This window comes from Talpa occidentalis, unplaced genomic scaffold (assembly GCF_014898055.3).
Source record: "Talpa occidentalis isolate TD23 unplaced genomic scaffold, MPIMG_talOcc4v2.1 talOcc4.5, whole genome shotgun sequence".
Lineage (NCBI taxonomy): Eukaryota > Metazoa > Chordata > Mammalia > Eulipotyphla > Talpidae > Talpa > Talpa occidentalis.
The window spans coordinates 45,305,438-45,327,114 of record NW_023604861.1 but is presented as its reverse complement, the minus strand read 5'-3'; the positions used below and the strand labels follow the sequence as shown (position 1 = coordinate 45,327,114).

Genomic DNA, 21,677 nt, shown 5'->3' with positions numbered 1-21,677 from the left:
TTCCATCTCACCCAGTAGCTTCATTCCAAGTTTAAATCAAATTTATTAGCTGAATTTTTAATGAGTTTTAAATGCCTCAGATATCACTTTATGAAATGCTCATGAAGCTACATATGGAACCTCGAACAAAAAACCAAATGTAACTAAACAAAGAATAAACAAACAAAAAACCAAAACAGTCTCTAAAATTGGGCATATTGCCAAAAACAATTAGCATAATTCTTTATGGAAGAATTATTTTTTCTTTAACTTACTTAGTAAGGTGCTAATTCGACAACAAAAAAAGATAATACCTGACCTGAAATATTCGAATGAAATAGCATTTCTACCTGAACAATTTTCCTTTCAGTGTGTTCCCTTATATTATTGCAATGTCAAAATTTCCAAGTATTTAATGAGAACAAGATATGGGCAAAATACTACCTTTAAAATGGATATGAAGGCTATAAATTCCTAAGAATTACTTGTAAGAGCCAGTCAAATGGTTTTCTCTGTACACAACAAATTCCCTTCACTCACTTTAAGACACAGGCTAACTTTCATTCATATTCAATTTGTGCTCAATAGAACTATTAGTAGAAAGAACTATATGCCAATTTAGAATTTAAAGTTGAAAGAACTACATTTCTCTTCTTAACAAATGTTAACTTCTCTATATTAAGTACAAAGGTATGCACAGAGCAGACACTCAACAGTTTCTAAATTGTCTAACCCTAACCTGCAGTTAAAAAAAACAAACTATGGAGGAACAAATGAAAATCACTATTTTATTAAAGTTGACTGTTCAGGCATGTTAATAATTGTGATTTAAACAGAGAATGAGGAAATGTTAATTTACATATAACTGAAACTGTAATTTCAAACTGTAATTTACATATAACTGAAACTGCTTTTAAATTTCAAAACTGTAATATACATGCCTAATTGAATGTCAAATCTTACATTTACATTTGAGTAACAAATTAATCATCTGTTTACTTAAAAATTATAACCTGACTATAAGGAAGTGATTTAAAAGAGACAATGTACTTGCATATCAATTTTACCCCACATTAGAGAATTAAGTTTAACTAAGAACACCAAATGGAAAATCCTCATTAGAAAATATGTCAAAGTATTTTGTTTTTAGTATCAGAAATTAAATGGGAAAATTATTTCCTTATTATTCTTTTTTACATATGTACTCCACATAAACATGATTGGTAATATTAATCAAATAAGACACAAAATATAAGCAGAATCACAAAAAGGGCTGATGGGTCTGTTTAAAAGTCTATTCATAGCATTTAAAAAACACAATTATCACCCCCTTCTAGTTAGCTATGAAAAATTCTAAAGAAGAAAATAAAAATGCAAAGAAAGATGAGAAATCGTTTAGGTATCCTTAAACAATTGGTGTTATCTTAGACAAATTTCTAAACTTTTGTAAATGTATCTTTTCTTATATTGCCTATTTTTTTTCCAGATTGCCAAATTCATGAGTAAGTGCTTTCTTGCTCATCTACCTGCCTAAGTCAAATCCCATTCACTTCTCAAAACCTGTGATGCTTCCTTGTGCCTATTGAGTTAACAAGGCAAAGCAGATAATGATAGATATGCTACATATACTCACAATGGGGTGGAAGATTTGTTAAATAATGTTTTAATCAATATACACACTATTAGCAGGCTTCTATCTCAATAAAAGACTAAATTCTCATTCTATTTTGTTATATATTTCCCACTTAATAGAATACCACATAATCAGTTGTTTGAGGAAAAACATCTGAGCTTCAAAGCCCCCACTTCAGTAAAACTTTTAAGACTGCTTTAGTGACAATTGAAGCACTTTTTAACGAGAGATATCTTTCTTTCAGTGATCTCTATAAAGTTTAACAAATAAAAACACCAAATATCCAGACTGAATTAAATTTTGTCCTCAGAAGTACAATGTTTATTGGCCTATTATTTTTCTATTTGCTTTAATAATTCAGCTGTAGTTCCATACAAATGAATAAATGACCATAGCACTAAAATCTGTTTATAATAGAGGGTGGGAACATTTTCATTAGATGAGTTCAGATTTTCCTCTCTGTTCTTTTGCTCTTCATAGCCCACTTCATTTTAACATAATCCATCAAACTCCACTAGCAGATTTTTAACCCTTCCACATGATGCTGTTAAAATGAATGTATGCATGTATTCAGCAAATTACATGTGAGTTCAACAAAGTTCTTCTCGCAGATGCTTACAATCCAACTATCTTGACAGGTAAGCTCTTGGTAAACAGCTTTAACTATGGTGTGGGCAATTTGTTGAGTACTATAATGAACACTTAGACTACTGTCACATAAGAAAATGGAGGAACTGTGTGGGGAGAGACTGAAATCTAGGTAGAAGTTCCAGTTTTTACTCCTTTCTTTCTATTTTTAAAAGTATATATTAAAAGTAGCTTATGTATGATTTCTCTCAGACAAAAAAGCAATTTTAGGTTATCTCCATTAAAATTTTTTTTACAGGAAAGTGTTTTACAGTGTTTTTACAGGAAAGTGTTCTCTAAGATTGCTCTTGCCAAGTCAGATTTACATGTGACAAGTGGAGGTGGGGATCTCCATGATGAGGGGATTGGCACCAACTTTGGTTTCAACCTTTGGTACCTAGTTCAGTTCCCTCTGTGATCTCTCTACCTCTGGAGAAAGTTGTTTTTATGTAGTCATAGAATTTTTAGAGTTTAATGGGAACTAAGAGACAATTTTCCAAAAAAGGCTAAAACACACACACACACACAGAATGACAGAGCTAACTCAGATTGTTACTTAGTTACTTCCATTGCTCAAAGATGACAAAATTATTTCATGCATATATTCACAGTTTTCTCAACTAGACCATAGATCCCTTAAAGGTAAACATATTATTTGCATTCATTTTGGTTTCTCTTAAGTTTTGAAAAGTTTATGTAATAGTTATCCAAAAAATTTTGATGCTGATAAGGAGGAGAGAAAAATCTGAAGGGGTCTTCTAAATTACAAAGTCACTTGGACAAAGGAATCTACACAAACTACAGGTAGTTTTTGACAGATAGTCCTATGTTAAAAATGCTGAACTGTAGAATGTCCTAGTGAATAACAAGCTATACAAATTTTTATGTTCATTGTAAGATATGTTTCTTAAGAAAAAGATAATGAGGTAAAATCACAAGTGTCTGTGACAGTATATTTTTTACTTAAATTAATTCAAAGACTCAAGTTTTCATTTAATAGCAGCTAAATTTAGGTAATTACTTCCTTATTTGTATATTCTGTTACCTATCCTACCAAAAGTAACACTACTTTTATTATTTATTTATTTATTTATTTATTTTTAAAGATTTATTTATTTATACAAACACTGGGTACAGTCAGAAGCACGGGAGGGTGAGAGAATTCACCAGAGCCAGAGCGGGGAGCGGAACAGGCAGAAGGACAGAAGTACACTGCTGAGGGGAGCAGCGGGCAGCAGGAGAGGTCTGCGCGCCATGTGGGACCCTCCTCTGGTGGCCGGGGAGCAGCTGGGGATCAAACTGGTGCGCAGAGGCTGTGGGCAGCTTCGCAACCCAGCGCTCAACCACTGTGCCACCAGGGAGGCCCAAGTAACACTACTTTTAAATACTGATTTTTCTAGGTGGAAAAAAAATCTCTGTATCATATAGTTTACAAATATATGTATATATTTCTTAAATTTATTTTGAATACCCATAAAAAAATTAGATGTGTACTTAGGTAGTAATATGTATTAACAAAAATAGAGCTAGCTTCAATAATTTTTATTTTTCTTTCTTTTTAATATATTTTATTTTGGAATAATTTTAAATTTGTAGAAAAGTCACAGATTTTATAGAGAACTCCCATTTCTAACTGACTTAATTTTATCTACCTTTATTTTTCTATAAAATAAAATGTTACCTCAAAGCAGGTATAAAGTTAACTATCATTTTTTTTTTTTTTGAGAAAAGACAAGCTAGATTCAAGATTAATATGGGGAATGATTAGTTATTTCCCCTTTTCTCTTTTGAATGTACATTAAAATAGCAGCAAAGTGAATAAGTATAAATCTATAATAAAATGAACAGGAGGCGATATCAGGAAGATTATTTATTCAACAGAATATTGAGTTCTCACTATGTACCATGTAGGCACTAACCTACAGTGATGAACAGTTAGACAAAGTTTATCTAATTTAGTGGACTTTAGATACTGCTCAATTGTTATCAAAACAGTAAGATGGAATTGTGATGGAGAAGGGACAGTAGTTACTTTATACTGAGGTATGAAGGAATTTCTCTCTAAAGGGGTAGTATTATTTTGACCAACATCTGAATAAAGAGACTAGTCATATCAAGTCCTGCTCTAGGTAGAGATATATAAAAACATTTCTAAATGATAGAAGGATAAAGTGGTCCAAAGAGAGCCCTCATCCACAGTTTTATTGTTGAGTGGGACACAGATTAGTACTACACAACTATACGAAGATTTTTGTAACTGCCAATGCAAACTACAAAGTCTTTAGCTTTCTCCTTCAGGGGAAAGACTAGAAGGGATAGGGGAGGGAGGCAGATGGGGTATGAGCAAGGGTGGTTTGGTGGAAGGAATTTAAAAATCAAGCAAGCAAAGAATACGTTATACCATTTGGAGGAAAACAAGTCTTAGTTTCAACAGTGGATCTTCCCGAGGGCTTCCAATTATACAAAGCTTGGGCCAAATGTTGAAATATTCTCCCCCTAAATAATCTGAAGGCCTCTGAGCAGACTTGTACATACTGGCAAATAGGGTTTCCCCAGTTAATGGCAGCTAACTGTATCACTCTGAAGCAAAATCTGCCAATATATGAGCCCCATAGGTATACAAGGTTCCCAAGCAGCTTTTTATAACCTGATTCTTAAATACAAAAAGAAAATCAAGGGCCAACAAATAGTTGAAAAACACTTGCCACATGTAAGGGAGAAAGCAAGAAAATATAAACAGTGTCCATAAAGGAAGCACAAATAATTACTCCAAAAATACAGCAAATTACAAATGATTTAAAAGGACCATATTCACTATCCTTACAGATCCTTGCTTAGTTTTCTTTTCTAGTTTTCTTTTCATAAAGTAATATGAAATGTTATGAAAAACTACTATCAGAGGTTTTTGGAAACAAAAAAGACGAAGGCAGAAAAACAAGAAGAGAAATGGTTGTAAGAAGGATCAATCCAAGAAGTACAATATCTGACTAGCCACAGTTTAGATAAGAGAAATAGAAAGCAAAGAGGAGGAATTCAAAGGTCTAGTATAAAAGAATTTTCCAGATATGAACTTCAGATTGAATGTCCCTAGCAACTGGCCTGCACATCAATGTGAAATGCAAATTCTATTGTTTTCAGAAAGACAAAGAATTGAAAAGCCCCAGGTAATCTACCCATGAAAGAGAGTAAGACTGGCACTAGACTTTTCATTAACAAACACTGGTGAAAGACAATGAAGGAGCATCATCAAAATTTGAGGGAAAAGTACTTTGTAACTAGAACTTAAAACCCTGTCAACACAGTATGATAAAGGTGTACTTGACAAGTACTAGAAAATTTACTCTAAGATACCCTTCAGAAGGAAGTTACTTGAGTATAAGCTGTAGCAAAATAAGGGATGAAATACAGAATCCTAAAATAACTCTGCCCCAGGAGGAAAAAAAAAACAAAAAACCCCAAAAAAAAACTAGAAAGAAAGCAGTCCAGAATAGAAAAAAGACAAAAATAAACAAGTGTGATCAATAAAAGAAAAGTGGGTTTAAAACTATCCTGGAGAACACAGAACATGTAAGGAAAACAGGCAAATGATGAACGGGAGAAAAAAAGGCAAAACATATACGAAAATACTATTTGATGATAAAATTCAACCAAATAAAATAAACAGAATAAAGATACTGGTAATGGAAAATTGTGGTAAAAGGGCTGCAGCAATTGAGTTTTGAATCCATTACAATGTATAAATTAAGTATAAACAACAGTGGGCATTAAGGTTTGCAAACAGAAATTAGATGTTTTAAACGTTGACAAAGTAATGATAATAATGAAAATGATAAAGATACTGACATAGCTTATAAATTGAGAGGCTAGTAGGTGGATAAGTATAAGAAAACTAATTTCCTAATCTTCATAATGGAGAGGTAATGAATGTTATCACAAATTGAAAAGTGAATCAAAAGGCTCTAAACCCTACCTTTCTTCCCCATAATCTTTTTTTCCTTAACTTTAAGGGGATCTTTTAGAGGCTAGTATTTCTTTTGGTTTTGAAAGAAACATTTGTCTGAAGTTCAATGACTTGCAAATTTTGCTGTGCTTTATTTCTCTTATCAAGTAAAATTATTTTTAAAATACTTTTCACTTAGAATGCTTAGAATGAGTCCATTTACTTAAAATTTTAAAAAATATTTAGGTATTGTGATTTTGTTAGTTTTTGCTCATACTCATAGTTTTCTATATTATTTGATTTTAAAATACAAAGAAATATGCCTATTTCATGGTAACAAAGTAACTTTGAAATGTCATGATATTTTAATTAATTCTACTCACCAATAGCTTTGGTATAATGTCTTGCTCCAAGAAGTAGTTCTGGGGCTCGGTACCAGAATGTTACGACTACGGGATCCAAATCTGCTAAAGGCTTCAAAGGTGAATTAAATAGTCGGGCAAAGCCCATATCAGCTGTAAAATAGAATAAAAATAATATTGAGTAAGTAGATTTTTTACAAGTTTAATTGATTACTCTAGTTATACCATTATTTAGTAAGATATGAAAATGTGAATTCTGAAGAAAAAGTCTACAAAATATCTCACCCCTTTCAGAAGTCTAAATAAAAAACAAGCTTAAGATTTTCATTCTTTGCAAACTACTGTCACTCAGCACTTTAAATGGGCTATAGATAGGCTCTGCTATAGTTGACCCTATTGCTCTGCATAGATTTCTTTCCATCTGCTATACCACCAATGGCTGGGGACAGGTTGTTAAGCTGCATTTCCATTCAACTTAGTGCTCACAAGCACTGAGAAACTGGATTGGAGTTAAGTTTTCTATTATTTGCATCTATACGCCTAATCATTAGGGTAGTTAGACACTGATTATATAGGATGTTAACACTACTATTTCCTCCCATTTATTTGGGTTGAATTTTACTAACAATTTAAAAAGAATCAGTAATTTTTAAACTGGAAATGACTTTAAAGATAATATAATTCAATCATTTTCTTTTCTCAAATGAGGAAACTGAGGTTAGAACAAGTTAATGATTGGACAAAAGTCATAAACTCCTATCTCAGTGTTGGAGCTGTGGTGAGATACAGTGCTTAATGTGTAGTTATTCAGTCATGCTGTTTATCCTACTAAACCACAATATTCTTAAAGGTAAAACTGTGTTTTTTTAATCTCTCTACTTTTGATATCAAGAATAATGACATTATACAAATATTTTGCCAAATATGAACAATCACTGTCACATCACCAATTCAAAAATGTTAAGATTCATCCCAACATTTGTTTAGTTTCTACTCTTCTCATACATTTTTTTAAATGAAGCAGGCCCTAGTTTAGCTACTTAATTGTGGAGGCTAAGGAAAAAAAAAAAAAACAAACAAGAAAAAAAGAAATTTGGCAAAGAATTAAAACCATGACTCAGATTACTAAATACTGGCTTAGAGAAGAGTATTTCCTCTTACATATGAATGCTTTAAACTGTTAGTATCAACCAAACCTGCCAACATCATACACATTACTTTGAAGTATAAATACAAACTAGATTTTAATATATAAATTTCCCAAAAATCTTATAGAAAAAAACACATCTGTAACTATTGCCTGGCTGGGTGTTTTTATACTTCACGTGCTTTGAACTTAAATTTGATTTTGATGCCACCAAAATGAACTGTTACCAAACTGGATGGAAAGCACATGTAAGGATTTAATAGACATTTGTTGATATTAGTGTTACAGAGCAGCCCCGATATAAAACGGGTTGCGACATCCTTTCCCCCTAACACTAGGATAAGTATTGACAGGGGCTGGCTCTCAAAGGATGCCAATCACCAGGAGTAGCACTCTGAGGTGCATCAAATTTTCCCACTACTAAAAACTTTGCAAAGTTTATATCATAAAAGAGTATTTGTAGAGTTTTTGTTAGAAGTAAAAAGTGAGATTTGGGGGATTTGCAGGGGTACCTGGGAGGAAGGGTGAGGCACACCATATGTTTTTCTTTGTTGGTAAAATGGTACAAATAAGCTGATAATTCTAATTCATATTAAATTTTAAAATCAGGAATTATTAAACTATTGACTGTTATTCCCACAATCCTGTTACCTTTAAAGTAATATAATTTAGTTACAACATTTCTTCTACCCACACACAGAACAAACTAAATAAATGGGACAAACACAACTTAGAAATGACAATGAAAAAAAAAAAAAACAGGATAAATTTAGTTCTATTTTTAGTAGGTTATCAGACCAGATATGAGTAAATTTTTGCTTTGATATATAAGAAAGTGGAGCTATTATGAAACACAAAAGGTAAAGAATGCTTGATAATTTTTTTCCCCCATCAGCAAAGGCCCACCATAAGATGGGCTTGTTAGAACTTAAGATTCTGTACCTATCTGGCCTCAGTGGTTTTCCAAATTTGTAATTTCTAATCCAGATGAAGTCAACCGAGGCATACGTTTTGATCTAATCTGGCTCAGTTGAATAGAACTGATGATATAATTACTGTTATGCTATATGCCTCTGTAACTAAAGGCAATGCAGGTTTCTAACATGGACGAATGCCACTCACTTCTATGGGCTATTTTTAATGAGGGCAGGAGTTTCTAAGATACTTGAATGGCTTATTTTATAATTAGAACACTTCAGTTTCTAAAGATCGGCTGACATCCTTCAAGAGTAAAACATTTTTTGCTTTTAATGTATATTCTTTAAAAATGATCATATGGAACTATATGAATATATACATGTTACAGCAAAAGTTAGAAGTGATAAAGCTGCCTTGCAACTTTTAAAAGAGTGCTACACTGTGACTTATCAAAGATGTAACATACCAATTTTTACTCTTCCTCGCTCAGGACCTTCACCCATAACTAAAATATTAGCAGGTTTCTGTGGAAACAAAATAGTGTTTTTTTTCAGTAGACAGTAGTGTTTCTTTAAAATAGACAATATGCCAATATAACACAAATCCACCTTTAAAAAAATCTCACTCAAAAATTAAAATCAAACACAGGAAGTCACCCAAGAAACTTTACATGTACATATGCAAAGCAATATGTAAATTTAATGAATGCCCAAATATGGCAGTACTTTTCTCCATGGAAAGTTAAGGCTTTTCTTGGTCCTTTTATCAGTATGTTTCATTACGTGGAATAACTGATAAAAAGTTATGTGGGTCCTTTTTACTCTTCCAACTATATAAAATGTCCTGCAACTTTAAAGGAAAAAGAATCATCAAAGATGATTTAACACTAAGTAGTAAATTAATCATCAGGAAGGAGCCACTTGATAATCAGTTTTTGGAGACACCAAAGCATGCAGATCTGAGTTCAAACAAATAAGAGATATCAATTTAATAGTCTTTTCTAAATGAGTTGGCAAAGGTATAGGAAATTTTCATGATCTGAATATTTTTGAGGTTTTTATTTTTAAATAAACAGATTTTATAAAAGTATTTCAAACAGGTTTAAAATCTCTAAAATCAGAATTAACTGTTATCTAAAATCTGATATTGTTGTGTACACTATGAAAGGCCTGTCCTTCTACAAGGAGAAAGAAGGGTTAATAAGGAAAAGAAGGGAAGAGGATGAGAGACAGAAGAGAGGGAAATGTAATCCCTAAAACTTACCCTGCTAACCTACTTTCTACTTGATCTGATTTTAATTCTACCAGTCTCATAAACAAAAGTGAAACTAGACTAGACTGCCTTTCACATATTGATCAAAGCAAGCTTAAAATGAAATTAGAGATTTTTAATGAAGGCTATTTACAGGGGTCACCATTTCTTCCCTAACCAGATTTAGTAATAGCCCCGTTATTACTAACAAAAGTAACTTACGTTATGTTATTTTATCAACTACTAAAAAATCAGAATTATATTTTATCCCCATCATAAATAAAGGATATTGGTGAAATGGTAGTACATAAATTTCAAAGACTAAAATTTCCAGAGGAGGGTTTTCCAAGAAGCATCAGGCAGCATTCAATTTGGCTGAGGGGAAAGCTTGTTCTCAACTCACAATGGGGGATTAGGAGGGGCCTTACTTGTTTGCGCTAAAACTCTCTTCATTAGGGCAGGATCTCCTATCTCTTCAACACATTCCCTACTCTCCCGTGAAATCCATATTTTATACTGTTGCCATGGTTAACCTCTCTAAAAGATAAAACTAATCACATCACTCCTTAGCTTAAAATTTCCACAATAACATGTAAAATTATTACAAGGAGATTAGGTGAAAATGGCAGAACAGAAGGTGATTACAAGTAGGATAAAAAAAGTGCTATGAGTAGGACTAGAAGAACAAAACAATGACAGAAGTATAGATGAACCTTTTCAAAAACTGCAAGCTTTTGCTATGCTTTATTAGTACTATTAAAATTTACTTCAACTTTAAATTGATCCTCATTACCTGTGAATAAGATACAAAGTCCTTACGAGGGGATGTAACATATCTGTAAACTGGTTCCCACCAACCTCTCCAGCCCTACCCTCTACCACTGCACATCTTTTCAGTTCTGTGATTAGACCTTTCTCAACTATGTCATTGCCATGCCAGTATTTCTACCCCCAAGGACCCTTCTTTTGAGCTACTTGGTAAAATCTGATTTTTTCCCCTTTAATGCAAGATGTATTAACACTCTGAATATAAACAATTTAAACTATAAGGTAACATACAATTAAATTGAGAAACCCTTTTTCACCACCCATCACTCTTCTACCACACCCCATTCCCTCCTCTAGACATACAAATAGGTTAATTTTTTTTTATGTGTGATGGATTTTTCTAGCACTGAGTGCTTAATCACACATAGTAAAAGCACAGGTACCCATGGGCACATCTCTCGTCCTTCTATACTGGCTGGAGTGGAAAAGATCTCATGCTCTCTCAATTACTATAGAACACCCTTTGTTGCCTGCTGAACAATGAAATAAATCAATGAGCTACTACTGTTTGAAGCTATAATATCCTTATTACTGTTTTGCTTAACTGAGTAAAAAAAAAAAAAGTTTACATTTAAAAGAGTATGTCCTTCTTTTAGTCTCATGACATTTCTTGTTCTCTGCTTTGCTCCCAAAAAAGTCACTGATATTTCCGAAAGCACAAACCTGATATTGTAGAAATAAGCATTCTAGTAGAGGCTTTCTGTCCTTCAGAATCTGTCACATGGGGAAATAGTAATCTGATGATTTTGGCATACAGAAGGAGTGGCAACTTGGTTTCATTTAAGAGAATAACTCCTCTAGAAAAGTAAGAAGTATAAAGAGTTCTGTCTTGAGAAAGACCAGGAACTGGACAGATGAGAAAAATGCCATTGTCAATCAGAGATATCTGACATAGATGTGAAATTGGAGAATGGTGGCATAGTTTTCACGTTAATGAAATAACTTTTTATTCTAGAGGTGAAATGAAAGTGGACTCTTTATACGTATCAAGGCAAAATGGAGACTGAGTCAACAGAAAAGTTGACGCTTGATCTGTGGCAGTAGAAATGAACTTAAATTTCTAGGCACGGAAAATTCTGGTTTTTTCCTAATAAATATCTGCACATATATTAATATATGTGTATGTTTTCTTGCACACAAAAACTTATTTTTCCAAGTATGACTGATGTAACTGTATGTTTGTAAAGCAGTGGTTTTAATATGTACTTCAATCAGAGTTTGCTAAAGTGTCAAATAAAAAAAGTAACTTTTTTTGTTGTGCCCACTACGTAAGGGACTGTCCCTTTTACAAGTAGAAAGAAGGGTTAAGAAGGAGAAAGAAGATGAGAAAATCGAATAATAAGAATGTCAGATACACCTTAAAGAACTATTAAGGAGGCAGATAGGATATCAAAAATCTTTTAGTTTTCAGAAGAGCCCATTGAATTGAATCAAATTTTAAAAAATAAGTGAATACAATTTATATTTAATGTGAAAATCACCCTACTTCAACTATTATTCTAAACAATGTTAATTTATATTACTTGGTAGTATGAGTGAATAGTACTAGTTTTGTGTCCTGTCTTCCCAAGTATTAACTGCTTGACAAATCTAGATGTTTGCATATTACTTTTACTATCTTATAGTTTTCTATTGGTTGTGTCTTCCCTCCAGCCCCCATTTGTGACATTAACTCAATTGATGTTCCTTCCTATTGACAATGCTTGGGACTTATAAGTAACAAAATTAATTTTATGATAAGCAAAAAACTTCTCCCTAATGACAATAAAGTGATGCCTTTAAGGTGAAATAACTTCTGGCTTATAAAGAGTTCTCAGAATAGTGACAATTTCTTCATGCAGTTTGCGTTAAAACTTGTGATACTTTAAAAAAAAATTTTTTTCCAACTAGGATATAAATACATGGTCTTGCAGAAAGTTTTTATTTATTCAAATGTGATTATGAAAATATAATTCACTACACAGATTTAACAACCACTTTTGTATTTTCTTTTGCTGATTTTTCTCACATAGTATTTTATTTCTAGGGATCTCCCTAGTGGCGCAGGGGTTAAAGTCTTAGCACTATCAAGGCAGCCACCAAAGCATGAGTTTAATCCCTGGCCAGGGAGCTAACCCACATGGCACAGCAGACCTCTCCTGTCTTGCCCCACTGCTCCCCTCAGAAATGTATTTCAGTGGATCTGCCTGTACTGACCCCTACACTGTCTCTGTTGAATCCTTTCACCTCCCACACTTCTGGCCTACACCTCAATTCTTGAATGCATAAAAAAAAATAGGCATTTTAAATTGTTACCGACCTGAATTACACATCTGTGAATTGAATAGACCAGAAATACACAGTTGCAACTAATCTTATAAATTCAGACATCTTTTTAAGAACAGTGATAGGAACCCTCAGAGTATCTCCCTACTTAAGAGTGTTTTATCTAGGCCATGATATAAATCTGGAGTCAAATTACATATAAATCAAATGATAAAAAAAGACATAAGTAATTATAACAGTGATACTATATCAAAGTAAGTCAGATGTATTGAAGATAGAATAAAGGCATATTTTTAATAGCTAATTTAACTATTGCTGATTTAATATCTAATTACACCTGAGGAAACCAGAGTTTCACTCAATTTAAAAAAAAAAATACTGTTTATTACAGCACTGACAAAACTTTATACAAAATCTTGAACTTTTATATTGAACTGACTTTAAAACATGGCTTATTGCTATGCTTACTACTATAAGAAGACTGGCTTTTACCCTATTATTTATTTCATTTGCTTATATTTAGTCAAGAGATATGGTTGCTAATCTGAAAAAGATTTAATGAAAAATATGTTGCAATGGGCACCAGTGTCTTCCGAAAAATTTAGACAATAGTTTTAACTAAGAGAAAATATTATCTGATATGTTCTCTTTTTAGGAGATTAAATTACTTTGACAAATTTTAAGATCTCTAGAAAATTATATAATACTCTAAGGCCTGACTCTTATGAGATAGAAACATCAATTTTTGCATGCTTTTTCAGGGTATAAATTCAGAGAATTCTAAAACTTTGGAAAAACCATTTCTTGGTATTTTGACTGTAGACAGAGCATTTATGCTAAAGTAAAAAAATGTCAAAAGGAAAAAAATGGGTGTTCATAATTAACATCATATTAAATAAGGCTACAGTATATATTAGATGTAGGAAGAAGCTTGGTGAATTTTTGTGTATAATATTATTCAAAGTTTTTTAAACGAAACCTCCCCAAATTAGCTCTGTTTTAGAAACACACTGCTTTGTGGGTTTTTTTTTTTTTTAATATGTTTTTACATCGTTTTTCATTTTTGTACAATGTATGCATTTTCATCATGGTTATAGTGCCCATACAATTCCCACCCCCCTGGTTTTCATCCTACTCCCCCCACCCCAAGTATTGAGTCTCTGGTTTATAGTTGCTTGTTGATTTTGATTTTTACTTTATTATAATTAGTCTTTTTCCTGGTCCCTTATTTAGGTTTTCTAAATTCCTGCTATGAGTGATACCATCTGGTATTTTTCTTTTTCTTCCTGGCTTATTTTGCTGAGCATAATCCCTTCCAGTTCCATCCATGTTGATGCAAATTGCATGAGTTTATCTTTTTTGATTGCTGAGTAATATTCCATTGTGTATAAGTACCACATCTTCTTGATCCAGTCATCTATTTTTGGGCATTTGGGTTGTTTCCATAGCCTAGCTATTCTAAGTAGTGCTGCTATAAACATAGGGGTGCAGGTGCTTTTTGAATTAATGTTTCTGCATCCTTTTGATAAATACCCAGGAGTGGGATTGCTGGATCATATGGCAGCTCTATCTTTAGCAGAATGAGCAATCTCCACACAGCCTTCCCCAGTGGGTGGACTAGTTTGCACTCCCACCAGCAGTGCAGGAAAGTTCCTTTTTCTCTGCATCCTCGACAACATTTGTTGTTGTTAGTTTTTTAATATGTGCCATTCTCACTGGTGTGAGATGGTATCTCATTGCAGTCTTGATTTGCATTTCCCTGATTACAAGTGATGTTGAACATTTTTTCATATGCCTGTTGGCCCTTTGCATTTCCTCTTTGGAGAAGTTTCTTTTTAGCTCTTCTGCCCATTTTTTGATTGGATTATTTACTTTGTTTTTGTTGGGTCTCATCAGCTCTTTGTATATTTTTGTGATCAGTCCTTTATCATTAGGAAACACACTGCTTTGGATGATAGTAAATTTTGTTTATAAATATAGGAGCAGTTATGTAAATAACATAATGATGTATCAGTTCTGTGAAAAACAGAACAGATATATCTAACTTAAAACTCAGATAATTCTCTACTTTGAGTCAATTTTAGGATCACTCAAATACATAACATTAAATTCTTTTTAAAAAAAACATCTAAGTAGACTAAAAGCAATATGCAAATGAAATAACAACATATATTTTTAAAAGATTTATTTATTTATTTATACAAGCACTGGGTACAGTCAGAAGCGAGGGAGGGTGAGAGAATTCACCAGAGCCAGAGTGTGGAACAGAACAGGCAGACTGACAAAATACACTGCTGAGGGGAGCAGCGGGCGTGGCAGGAGAGGTCTGCTGTGCCATGTGGGACCCTCACCAGTGGCCAGGGATCAAACGGGCACTGCAGAGGCTGCAGGCAGCTTTGCAGCCCAGGGCTCAACTGCTGCGCCACCAGGGGAGGCCCAAAATAACAATATTTTTATTATTAACTTGCACTCTGCCCATATAAAAACATGTATGACATCTACAGTTTTACCATTTAGTAAAACTGAGTAGACCACTTTTTTGTTATTTTCAACTATGTTATAGAATGCAATCCATTTTGTATGTTTTTATATCATTATCAAAATTAAGCAAATGAAGCATATCTTAAGAAACCAGCAGTGTTTACAAATGCTTTCTAGAGGAAAACAGCCTACTTGGTCATTTAAGTAAACATACTTTAGAATAAGCACAATATTTGTAATGTGAACTAAAATTTATTCAAACCTAATTTCCATTTGCCTTCACCAGTTATCAATAAAACACGTTTTATCCTCAAGCCTAAATTTTACAGATAATAATTTTATAATTACAGTTTTATTAACTATACAATTAAACAAACAAGATATCAAGTAATTCCTTGGAATTCCCAATAAATGTAGCAAATCTCAAATAATAGCAATGGTTAAAACTGAAAATCACATAGCATTTTTCTTCCAAGCAGTCTTAAAGAAACATACTTAATATGTTCTCAACACTCATTTCCTGAAGCTAAAGCGCAGAGGAGCAAAAAGAACAGAGGCTGAGAATGAAAGTTCCCTTCTTTTAGACTGTTTAATTTGTTTTTGCCTTTTCCAACACAAGGATAATCGAGGTTCTTTCTGTTTATTTATTCATTCATTTAATTTTAAAGAATATTCTGGCCCCTCTTTTTAGGAAGACTTTAAAATCAGACAATTCTTACTTTGCGTGAATTTTTAGGATGGATCACTCAAAAATACTATCTTAAACTCTTTAAAAAAATCTTCTTTAAAAAGAAAGTGTATGCCTGGCCTTTTTTTTTTTTTTAATTTTACTAACATTAAACCAAGTATATTAGACCACATGGAATATTATGTGTGAACTTTTAATAACAGACATTTCCCTCAATTTTATAGTCCAGATGAGCATTTATTTTGATTGCAATAGCAACATGTGTTAACTGCAAACTATTCAGACAATTTAGAAAGCTATTAAAGAAGAAAGTAAATTTGCCTTAAGTTTTTCTACTCATATATAAGCCCTGCTTAGAAAAATATATTCCCTAAAAGTTTGCTGCTATTCAAAATGATTTTATTATCAATGTCAAGAAGTTCACATAAAACAAAGTATTTTTATTTGAGAGTATTTTCTAAGGATATAACTAATTTTTTTTCCCTTAAGGTTCTCTTTTCCTAATCTAAACATTCTTTCCCTAATTTCTAACCCCAAAGACCATCTGGGGATAGTATAGTGCAGTGGCTTTCAAGCCTTTTTCAACACAACCCATGGGAAGAACATTATTTAATATTACAAATCACATTTGCATATAAGTACATAACTGAAACAAAAGCTTCAACAGCTACCCTTAATATGAAGCACTGCATATTGTTTCTGTTCTACTTCATTAAGGTAAATAAAGAAAAAGGTTGCTTATACTGGCTGATTTCCTGACTCTCTTATGGCTTACAATTTACAATTTAAAAATCCCTAGTCTAAAAGAAAAACCCCTAAATTCAGTAGTACAGCTGTTACAGTTCCCCAAGTAACAAGAATCAAGGCATTTAACTTGCTATTCAATTTTTCTACTCACTAGTAAAAGAGTTCAGCAAACAATAAGAAAATACACCTGAAAAAACAAACCAACTGACTATATAATCATGAGCAAATATTAATATTTGTAAGTAAAACTGGCAAACCAGGAAATCATTCACTCAAATAAAGAGTCAGATCCAAAATATCCCAATAATTCATCATGCTACCATCAATACATAATAAGATGACCTGATAAATTTAAACTGAGTTTGCGTCAATGGCTCACTGGGAGGTTTTTGTTGTTGTTGTTTTTTTTGTGGGACCCTGGCCAGAGCCCGGGAAATGAACCCGTGCTGCAGAGGCTGCAGGCAGCCTCGCAGCCCAGCGCTCAACCGCTGCGCCACCAGGGGAGGCCCTCATTGGGAGATTTTGATCTAATTTAACAGGTGCTAGGAAACCAATTTCATCCTTTATCCCAAGGACAGCTAAAACCCCAACAAGTGATTCCAGGTTACTCAATATAATAGAAATAAACTGCAGGACAGGAACACTATCGGATTTAAAAAAAAAAATAGTGCCATTTGCTTGTAGAATTTTCTATCCCTTTACTTTCAGTCTGTGTTTATCCTTGGAAATTAGGTGTGTTTTCTAGAAGCTGCAGGAGGTTGGATTCTATTTCCTAATTCAACTCAATACTCAAAGTCTTTTAATTGGTGAGTTCAGTCCATTGACATTTAGTGTCATTATTGATATATAAAGGTCCATTACTGCAATTTTCCTTTTGTTTTGTGATTCTATTTGCTTGTTTAGTTCTTTGTGTTTAATATTCTCTTTGGTTTTAACACTAGTGCTCCTTTTAATATTTCTTGGTAGGGGGGTTTAGTGGTTGCAAACCCCTTAAGATTCTGTTTGCCTGAACTTTAGTTATTCCTCATATCTGAAGGAGAGTTTTGCAGGATAGAGTATTCTTGGCTGAAAGTTTTTAATCTTGCAGTATTTTGACTTCTTGCCCATAGTGCTTCTTCAGAAATCTGAGAGTAACCTAATCTGGGTTACTTTATAGGTAATTCCCCCCACCCCCCCATCAGCTTTGTTTTTTTTTTTCCCCTATGTCTTGGACTCCTAGAAGTTTTGCTGCTATATATCTTGCTGTGGGTCTCCTTTTGTTGAGGTAACTTAGTGTTCTTTTAACTTCCTAAATTTGTATATTCAGCTCCTTCTTCAAATTTAGGGAGTTTTCTTCCATATTTCTTTAAATAATTTTTCAGTTCCCTTCTATCTTCTCCTTCTGGGATGCCTATGATTATTATATTTCCTTTCCTCATGGTGTGAGATAATTCTTGAAATGTTGCTTCATTTTTCCCCTTTGTATATCTCTTTTTCTATTTTCATTCTTTCCCCACTTGCATCTTCGAGCTCAGTGATTTGATCTTACATTTAGTTTATTCTGCTTCCTTGACTTTCTCCAGAATTTTTCATCTCCTCCATTGATCTTCCTGTATCCTGCAATACAATTATTTTCTTATTTAAGATTTCAATTCTGATCTTCTGTTCCTAGATTTTGTTTCTCATTGCTTTCACTTGCTTTTTTGTGTTCTTGCATATCTCTGAATTGTTTTCCTCTGTTTGCTTTGTATTGTTCCATGACTAAAATTTTCACAATCATTGCAATTTTCAATTCTTTCTTTGATTGATAATAATGCTCTTCAATCTCTGTGGTTTGGTTCTGGGATTTTGTTTTTTTCTCTGTGATACATAATTTCCCTGGGGACTTGATTGGCCAGTTGTATTTTTCTTTCTCCCCATTCTTTGCTTTGGGTTTTCTCTATTGTAGTTGGGGCTTTTGTTATGTGTGGGTCCTTTACTGAAACTGTTGTGGGTGCTTACTGGTTGATGGACATGGCAGCTGGGGCTCTGTGAGATCTTGGGAGCTCACTCCAATTTTCCTCGGGGTATTCTTCCAGCTGGCAGGCCACCGAAAGCTTAGTGTTGTATTTTCATTCTGTTGCACTAAGTAGAATATACTATTAAGTAAACTATGCTGCAATATAACTCATGCTTTTTAGGTCACATAGATGGATATGGAAGGGATTTTCGTAAGTGCAGTGAGCCAGAAGAAGAAACATAAATATTGGATGGTTTTACTTACATAGAGAATATAGAGAAGCCAAAGGATTAGACAAAGACAAACTTTCAAATCAACTCTTGAAAGCTGAACACAGATCTGAGGCATCCAGGAAGGGAGAGAGTGGGGGATAAAAGGGGAATGGGAGAAAATGGGAGTGAGGAGAGCACAATGCATGAGGAGGACTATGTAGGTGCTTTGGTGGTGTGAGAACTATGGTGATCACACCTAAGGGGAGAAATCTTACGTCATGAAAAAAATTAAAATAATGGTACTTCATTAATAATGTATATAAAAATATATATAATGTGAATATATTCACATATATTATATATAATGTAAATATATTTACATATAACACATCTAATATAAATATGTATTTTTTAAAAAGAAAATACAACTCTAAGTACCTCATTGCTTCATGTTAACTACCACTATGATAAAACCATTGAGGCAATATGAAATCTGGACATCAGGTTTTTAAAAATTTAACACATGAATAATCATACAAAGAGCTGACACACACTGAATAAAAATAATGGCAAATAAACCAGTCATATTAACTACTATTTTACCTTCTAGTAAGTTTCTTAGGGAATATGCCACAAGTCCAAATCTCTAATACTGAGAGTCTGATTTAAGTGTAAACCATTTGTATGGTCTGTCTAATATGCTGCACGAATAATTTCATCAAAAAGCATAAAAATTCAGGTGACATTGATTGTACTAGAAAATTCAAAATGAACAACTATTAGCAAAAAATTATTTACATTGTTAGTAGTTAAATGTAGTATAAAAGCAGAATACACAAATTCAGAACTGTTGTTATATTGAGGAAGAGGCAGTTATGGTCCCTATACCTACAGTTACAGAAAAATTTATGCAGCTTTAACTTCAAGGTGTTTTTTTAAAAAGGAGAAATGTAAATGAACTATGATGGAGATGCCAAAAACCTTAAAATTAAAGGAAAAAAAGGACAATATAAATGACATAAAGAGAACATTGGAACAAACTGGCAATGAGTCAGGAAACAGGTATCACTGGGTGGAACAAAAATATTGGGTAGAGGAAAAGTGAGATAAAAGAGATCAACAGATCAGTATCATTAGCTGAATGGTCTTTGAACTGATTGGCAAGTTGATTTCTTTTAGGTAGAATGAGGAAGGCTGACAAAAGGACTTAAAATGTCATATGAAGAAAAAAGAAAAATTGTTCAGTGCTTTCCCACTTCTGTCAATCACAGCAAAGAAAATAAGATGGTTAAAAAAATGCAAGAGTATGTATGCATCCGTAGATACAGACAATATTAGAAACAACCTATAGAGAACAACCTTGGAAGTCACTTTGTTTCCATTAAATGAGCTAATTCATTCACTGGACACATTTAAGCAATACTTTGTACATTTACAACATATTTTGCTAGGCTCTGGGAGGGGTAAAACACTTATTAAGCCATAGAATTTGCCTTCAGGAACTTAAAATCAAATAAGAACATACTACTAAAACTAAGTGCCCCATGGGTAGTTCAAAGTAACTGCTGTGCCATTTTCCATGTAAACATTCTTACTTCTAGCTAGAGTGATTAATAGCTGGGTGGGGAAAGTGTGTGTGTGGGAAGGGAGATAGAGCAGAACTTGAAGGATGAATAGAATTTCAAACATTGGAGATGAAGGGAGGAAACTCAAGCAGGCAAATCAACCTCTAGGGTGGCTGGAAAAGAAGTTTAAGGAGAAATTGGTGTCAGACTGTAGAGTCAGTTTTTATTTCAATTCACAAACATTAGCATGTATATTTTTGACAGTAAATTTGATGGTCATTTGCGAATTTTAAAGTAAATTTTTACACAGAACCTTTCCTAGTAAAAGATAACTGATTCTGCAATTTATTTTACAAACTGCCAAAGAAAACCATCCCTAAATTTAGGAAGTTTCATTAAAAAAAAAAATCAGTTATATTGAAAGAGGCCAGACAGAAAATTAACTTATTGGATGTCCTTAAAAGAGTCACAACATGGGTACTGTTAGTGAAATTTTCTCATGGCATTGTTAACGTACTTTATTCAACCCAGGAGAACTATCTTTTCAGAGAAAGGAGTTCAGACACTGTTAAGAAATCAAACCTTGGCTTGCACACAAAATGTATTCAAATAAGATTTTGTTGCTTCATGTTTTATTATTTGATTGGGTTTAGAAAAACCACCAAACTCAATCTGATCAGGTTAATAGACTTGGAAACTTTTCTTACATTGAGTCACTTAAACATATCTTTATTTGAAGTTATTTTCGGAGTTAGTTCCTCCTTACAGTATCAGGTAAAAATCCTTACCCAACACTCTTATTTCATATAAGCAGATAACTGGAAGGGGACATAAACCCTGAAATAACTTGTCTCACATTACTTCAACTTGTACCTCTGTTTACTCATTTGTTCAGGTTGACTGTTTTATATGGCAACTTGACTAGGCCACAGTAATGGATATTGGTCAAATATTATTCTGGATGTATCTGTGAAGGTATTTTTGGATAAAGTTAACATTTAGACTGGTGAATTCTGAGTAAAGCTGATTATCCTCCTTAACTAGATGAGCCTCACT

General features: G+C 33.2%; 1 protein-coding gene across 3 annotated transcripts in view; it reads right to left on the bottom strand.

Annotated features, from left to right (window-relative positions):
* The window catches only part of CDK8 (cyclin dependent kinase 8), a 95,420-nt gene that overhangs the window by 12,251 nt on the left and 61,492 nt on the right, over window positions 1–21,677 (bottom strand). For all 3 annotated transcript variants that reach the window (XM_037527061.2, XM_037527060.2, XM_037527062.2), the window contains 2 exons: window positions 9,073–9,130; window positions 6,563–6,694 (listed from right to left, as the gene is read on the bottom strand). In XM_037527061.2, the coding sequence (XP_037382958.1) occupies window positions 6,563–6,694; window positions 9,073–9,130 (190 nt within the window). The remainder of the gene's footprint in view (window positions 1–6,562; window positions 6,695–9,072; window positions 9,131–21,677) is intronic.